This window comes from Halictus rubicundus, unplaced genomic scaffold (assembly GCF_050948215.1).
Source record: "Halictus rubicundus isolate RS-2024b unplaced genomic scaffold, iyHalRubi1_principal scaffold0117, whole genome shotgun sequence".
Taxonomy (NCBI): Eukaryota; Metazoa; Arthropoda; class Insecta; order Hymenoptera; family Halictidae; genus Halictus; species Halictus rubicundus.
Genome location: NW_027488658.1, coordinates 627,061 through 634,190, shown reverse-complemented (window position 1 = coordinate 634,190; position 7,130 = coordinate 627,061). Strand labels below are relative to the sequence as shown.

At 49.7% G+C, this 7,130-nt stretch overlaps 1 protein-coding gene across 1 annotated transcript; it reads right to left on the bottom strand.

Moving 5' to 3' along the window:
• Positions 1-873: 873 nt before the first annotated feature.
• Positions 874-5,784, bottom strand: LOC143363756 (uncharacterized; the record flags this gene model as incomplete). Its single annotated transcript, XM_076804294.1, has 4 exons — positions 5,364-5,784; positions 4,935-5,273; positions 1,821-4,298; positions 874-1,289 (listed from the first exon to the last, which is right to left on the bottom strand). Coding segments are annotated over exons 1-4 (3,654 nt in total), but the record flags the coding sequence as incomplete, so codon positions are not given.
• Between the last annotated feature and the right edge of the window lie 1,346 nt (positions 5,785-7,130).

The following is a 7,130-nucleotide window of genomic DNA, read 5'->3' as shown; positions in this document are numbered from 1 at the left end:
AAGAGTTACCACTTGTTCGGTCACGAAAAAGAACCCTTTTTTATTTCACGATACCAGACGTTCACTACGGAGACGATAATCCCGCGATAGGCACGGTAGCGATAAGCGTCGACTCCGAAAGGTTTTGCGCGAGACGGTTACAAGAATGCGATAGGCGCGGAGATAATATACGTGTTGATCGTTCGCTGTCTGGATCAAGAAGACAAAGGACAACGGCAGGAACGTTTGTAATCGTAACGCGGCGCTATCGATCGAAGCGCGTGATCGATATGTAAACTCGCACCCGATTACCGGCAATTTTGAACGTTGGAGTCCTGAACATACCGCCCGCCTCGGATAGTTGTATCCGATTACAAAAGGAGGGAGGTACAACGAAAAGGTTTCGCTGAACCTCGTGGCGAAATGCGTACGCTCGAGAATTACACTTTACGTAGCGCGTCTTAGCCTATTTTGTACATTTTATGACCGCCCGCCGTGACGGAGCGGTTGTTTGTTTTGGGGCTGTGTCTCGTCCGCGTTTTTTGCATCGAGGGTATCAGTTTCGTTGATATCAACGGGGAGGAAACACAGTTTGACGATCGGCCGTTTGTACTCCGAGTTGGCAGTCTTAATTGTTACGACGCGAATAATGTTATCCTCTCCGGGATGACATTTGATTATCCGCGCAAGTTCCCACTTACACGGAGGTGCAAGGGCGTTTCGGAGAAGGACGATACGACCAACCTTTGCGAGGTGACTCGCGGTGCGCCATTTCGTGCGTTGTTGCAACGAGTGAATATAGTCATTCGACCACGCTTTCCAAACACTTTCGTACAGTTTCTTTAAGAGCTGCCAACGAGTCAAGCGCGAATCGTTTACATCGAGCAGAGTTACGGTAGGAATAGTAGTGATCGCCGTGCCGATAAGGAAGTGACCCGGGGTCAGCGCTGTATAATCGTCGATATTTTCCGACCTCGGAGCAATCGGACGGGAGTTCATGCAAGCTTCGATCTGACATAATACGGTAGTCATCTCTTCGAACGTCAGAGTGTGCGAACCGATGACTCGTTTAAGATGGTGTTTCATGCTTCGAATTCCGGCTTCCCACAGTCCGCCGAAATGCGGAGCGGAGGGAGGAATGAAGTGCCATGCTACCTGATCGCTCGCGAGTTTGTTAAGGAGATTCGGGTCGCGCGTGGCGGATCGAAAGGCCGTGGTCAGTTCTTTGTCGGCACCCTGGAACGTGGTTCCATTATCGCTATACATGGCGACCGGTAAACCGCGACGCGAGATGAACCGATCGTAGCACGCTAGGAACGCATCCGTTGTATAGGATCCTACTAATTCGAGGTGTACCGCACGCGTCGCCATACATATAAAAAGTGCGATATACGCCTTTGTCGATTTATGTCCGCGACCGGGAGTCGTTCGGACTGCGATGGGGCCCGCGTAGTCCACGCCACAGTGTAAGAATGCTCTTTCTGAGCGGGTAACGCGTACCGCCGGAAGCTCTCCCATCAATTCGAACGGAATTGTCGCACGCTGTCGCGCACAGATCACGCACTTGTATAAAACTTGGCGAACAGTAGGACGTGCCCGTAGGAGCCAGAATTCTTGTCGCAACTTCGCTAGCGTTAGTTGAGGGCCTGCGTGTAGCAAACTACGGTGCAGATGGCTGATGAGCAGCGAAACGAGAGGATGCGAGGCAAGGATAATCGGATGTTTGGTTTCCTCGGGTAATGCCGAATTTCGAAGGCGCCCGCCAACGCGAATCAGTCCCTCCGAATCGAGATACGGGTTTAAAGAGAGCACTGGACTTTGTCGCGGGAGCGGATGCTTACCGTATAACCGCTGAAATTCAACCGGAAGTACCGTTTGTTGAATATGTTTCAGCCAATACGTGCGCGCTTGTCGAATTTCTATCGGAAGCAGCGCGCTTGGATTTGGACAATTTTCCGAGTGACCTTCCGTGGCCGAGATTGACGATTCGGACAGGTTACGGTATGACTGTAGTCTTTTGATAAAGCGCAAAATATACGCAGTCACGCGGAGAAGCTTGGGCCAACTCGAGAATCGTGTAGCTAGATCCCACGGTTCTGGTACAGTGACTGCGTGAAGAGCGACCGGTATCCGTTCCTCCGTCGTTGCCTTGAGCGGAGTGGTCTCGCAAGGCCACGAGGTAGATGGCGATTTGAGCCACCTCGGGCCGTGCCACCATAGGCTATGGTTCACAAACTGAGGGACGTGGATTCCGCGAGAGGCGCAGTCGGCAGGATTGTCTTCCGATATAACATGGTGCCACTGACATTTTGGTACTAGTTCCTGAATGTTCGCGACTCGATTCGCGACAAACGTTTTCCAACGAGACGCGGGTTGACTTATCCATGCGAGAGTAATCGTGGAATCGGTCCAGCCGTGCATCTCGCACGCAGAGTCCTCGAACGAAGTTCTTATGAACGACATTAGACGAGAAAGGAGTACAACTCCGCATAGCTCAAGGCGCGGAATGGTGAAGGATTTGAGCGGAGCCACTTTAGACTTTGCAGCGAGAAGAGAGACTAGAATCTCACCGTTGTTAGTTGTAACGCGAGAGTAAACAACTGCGGCATAGGCGTTTTGCGAGGCATCGGCGAAGCCATGCAGTTCTGTTTTTAAAACGTTTAACCCGTGTCCTGTCCACCGAGGGAGAACGATAGATCGGAGCAGGGGAAGTTGCGTGCAATACGTGGTCCACGTTTCGCGGAACTCGGTCGGGATGGTCTCATCCCAATCACACTTCTGCAACCAGAGGCGTTGCATCAGAATTTTTGCCACGATAACAACGGGAGCGGCCCATCCCAGCGGGTCGTAGAATCGAGCGATTGTCGAAAGAATTTCCCGTTTTGTTGCCGGAATGACGTTTTGAATTCCGATGTCGAAACGAAATGAGTCGTTCCCGGGATTCCAGTTGATACCAAGGACCTTTAAATTGTCATCTGGTAACAATGGTTTGCTGGCAGCAAGACCATGATCTGAGGGATCGATATCGGCAATTAATGCAGGGCAATTACTAGCCCATTTGCGCAATTTAAAGCCACCCTCTTGCAACAGGGCAGTTACGTGGTCACGTGTTTTACGTGCTAGCCGTGGATCGTCCGCGCCGAAGACGCAGTCGTCCACATAGATTTGGTCGCGAAGAACCAGCTGCGCGAGAGGATATTTCGACCCTTCGTCCTTAGCGAGTTGTTGGAGGACCCGTAAAGCAAGATAAGGAGCTGGACCGGTACCGTACGTAACGGTCAAGAGCCGATAATGCCGCAATGGTTCTGAGGGAGAAGATCGCCACAAAATCCGTTGATAGTCAACGTCCTTGTGGTCGACCAAGATCTGCCGGTACATTTTAGCAATGTCGGCGATAAAGACGTATCGATAGCGGCGCCATCGAAGAATTACAGCGGCTAAGTCCGTTTGTAATTTGGGACCGATCAATAAGTGGTCGTTGAGTGATGTCCCGTTTCCCGTTTTCGAGGATGCGTTGAAAACGACACGAAGCCGTGTTGTAGCGCTGTGTTCCCGAATAACCGCGTGATGCGGTATGTACACGGTTTGAAGTGACGGAACCGTTTGCGTGTCGGTGACTTCGGCCATATGACCGAGGGCCTCGTACTCACGTAGGAACTGAGCGTATTCTGCTGAATGCTCCGCGTTTCGTTGCAACCGATTTTCCTGTCTTAGGAACATGGTGTTCGCCGCGGAGAGCGAAGGGCCAATATCGATGGGAGGTCCTTCGATAAAAGGCAAGCGAACGATATACTGTCCATTTGGAGCCCGCGTATGCGTGCGTTGAAAATGTTCCTCGCACTTTTGTTCAGCAGGAGAAAGACGCGTGACGAACGGTAACTCCTCGACTTCCCAAAATCGTCGAAGTTCGGCATCGAGATTCCCCGAAACGTTGCAGTGGAAGCTGGCAACGGAAGTAGGAGCATTGGATGCGAAAGATGGAACGGGACCGGAAAGGATCCAGCCTAACGTGGTGTTTTGAGCCGTCGGCTCGTTCACCGGGCCCTTTCGCAAACCTTCTAAAAGAAGCAACCCGTACTGATCCGCACCGATAATTAGTTCGATTGGAGCCGAGTCAAAGGGATTGTCGTCCGCCAATTCCAGATCGCGAATATGAGAGAGCCGGACGCCTGTCGACACTTGATGTGGCAGATAGTTCGACAATGAACGTAGTACGTAAGCGCTCATGGAGTATACGGAGTCCGTTTTACACGATGCTACGGTAAATGTTGTCGATGAGCGACAAGCAACCGCGTTATTGCCGATTCCGGTAATGCTGACTGAAACACGCGAACGCGGTAGTCGGAGTCGTTGTGTTAAATTCTCGGCAATTATAGAAATGACCGAGCCTTGATCGAGTAACGCGCGAATTTTCTCTGAACGGCCAGACGGTGACCGCAGTTCGACCCATGCAGTCGCGAGCAAGACTTGCTGTGTGGCAGTCACGCGCGGAACAGAACAAGACGTGAGCAGCGATGTGACATTCTCGGTCGTTAACGTAGAGTTATTCGATGACGCGGTACCGGTTGATGACGCAGTCGCGTTGTTGATATGTAACAAGGTGTGATGACGCCTTTTACAAATGGAACAGTTATATGAACTCGTACATTTTTTCGTCGAATGGTACGGACTCAAACAGTTCATGCACCGGTTTGTCCCTTTCGCGAACTCGACCCGTTGTTCGACAGATTTACTTTTAAATAACGCGCATTGTCCGAGTATGTGATTCGCTTTGCATAACTCGCACGGGCTCTTGACGGCAGCAGCACCGTGTAACGAAGTCGCACGAACACGACTCGATTTGGTTGCTGCCGAGTCCGCGATCCGAGAGGCCGCTCCCGACGGGGACGGCTTAATTGTTTGTAACGCGCGTATTCGCGATTTTAGAAATGTATTAAGCGTTTCAAATGTCGGACAATCTGTGTTATCGCCGAGTTTCAACTCCCAAGCCTTCCGCGACTCGGAATCTAATTTCGTTGTTACGAAGAAAACGAGTAAGTCGCCCCAATGTTCGACGGGACGATCGAGATTCTGCAGGGCTTTTATCGCCTTGTTGGCTTTGTCGCGAAGGCTTCGCAGCTGATCGGCAGACTCGGAATGAACTTGTGGAAGGTCGTACAGAGTTTCTAAATGCGTTGTCACTAACAGCCGCTTGTTTTCAAAACACTCTACCAGGAGGTCCCACGCGATCGCGAAGCCCGCATCGGTTATCGCGATGTTCTCGACGAGATCACTTGCCGCGCCTTGCAAACACGCTAACAAATATTCGAAACGAGATACGTTTGACAGACCTTTACGAGAGATGACCATCGCTGTAAAGCGATCGCGGAAGGTTTCCCACTCACTGAAGGCTCCAGAGAATGTCGGCAGATTGAGCGTTGGCATTCGACTCTTGTCGTCATCAGGTTGCGAGACAGGTCCTGCTGGCGACGGCGTCGAGTCAGTACCAGATGAGTCGGCAGCTGCGAGACGAGAAAGAGTTTCCGCCATGTAGTCCGATGTTTCCATGTAAATCTCGTGCACGGCCATGAATCGATCCTGGGTGAAGTAACCCACGGTGGAACGCTCCGCGTCCGTGGCAACGGCAGAGAGCTGCTTATGCAGACGTTGGCACTCGGCAAAAGATTCGCTAAGTCTTGCGATTCGATTCTTAACGGTTGCTACCGTTAATTTTGCTTTGCCGATCTTCTTGAAATTGTCAAGGGTACGTTCGACAATACGAGCGGCATCGATTTGGTGTTGAAGAAGCGTCTTGAGGTCACCCATTGTGAACTGTTACAGACCGACTAGTCCTTTTGTCCTTCAACTTTGAATGTCCAACGGATCACTCAACCGTCGTCAAATTGCCGAACAAGATCTTTTTCACCTCACAAATGTTTCTTCACCGAAACTCACTGCAATCCGGCTCGAAGGACCAATGTTTTCTCGTGCAGCGAGGTTGATTTGGATAGTGGAACTATCCTGTCAAGGATATACAGCGGTATACGGGATTTAAAGAGTTACCACTTGTTCGGTCACGAAAAAGAACCCTTTTTTATTTCACGATACCAGACGTTCACTACGGAGACGATAATCCCGCGATAGGCACGGTAGCGATAAGCGTCGACTCCGAAAGGTTTTGCGCGAGACGGTTACAAGAATGCGATAGGCGCGGAGATAATATACGTGTTGATCGTTCGCTGTCTGGATCAAGAAGACAAAGGACAACGGCAGGAACGTTTGTAATCGTAACGCGGCGCTATCGATCGAAGCGCGTGATCGATATGTAAACTCGCACCCGATTACCGGCAATTTTGAACGTTGGAGTCCTGAACAAATCCTATCCTCTATCGTATCCTATCCTCTATCCTATCCAGTCCTATATCCTATCCTCTATTCTTTCCTATCATCTATTAAATCCAATCCTCTATCCTATCCTATCCTCAACCCGATCCTATCCTGAATCCTATCCTATACTCCATCCTAACCTATCCTCTATCCTATCATATCCTCTATCCTATCCTATCCTCTATCCTATCCTATCCTCTATCCTATCCAATCCCCTATGCTATCCTCTATCCGATCCTATCCTCAATCCTCTCCTATCCTCTATCCTATCCTATCTTCTATCCTATCATATCCTCTATCCTATCCTATTCTCTATCCTGTCCTATCCTCTATCCTATCCTATTCTCTATCCTATCCTATCCTCTATCCTATCCTATCCTCAATCCTATCCTATACTCCATCCCATCCTATCCGCTATCCTATCCTATCCTCTATCCTATCCAGTCCTATATCCTATCCTCTATTCTTTCCTATCATCTATTAAATCCTATCCTCTATCGTATCCTATCCTCTATCTGATCCAGTCCTATATCCTATCCTCTATTCTTTCCTATCATCTATTAAATCCTATCCTCTATCCTATCCTATCCTCAAAACGATCCTATCCTGAATCCTATCCTATACTCCATCCTAACCTATCCTCTATCCTATCATATCCTCTATCCTATCCTATCCTCTATCCTATCCTATCCTCTATCCTATCCTATCCTCTATCCTATCCAATCCCCTATCCTATCCTCTATCCGATCCTATCCTCAATCCTCTCCTATCCTCTATCCTATCCT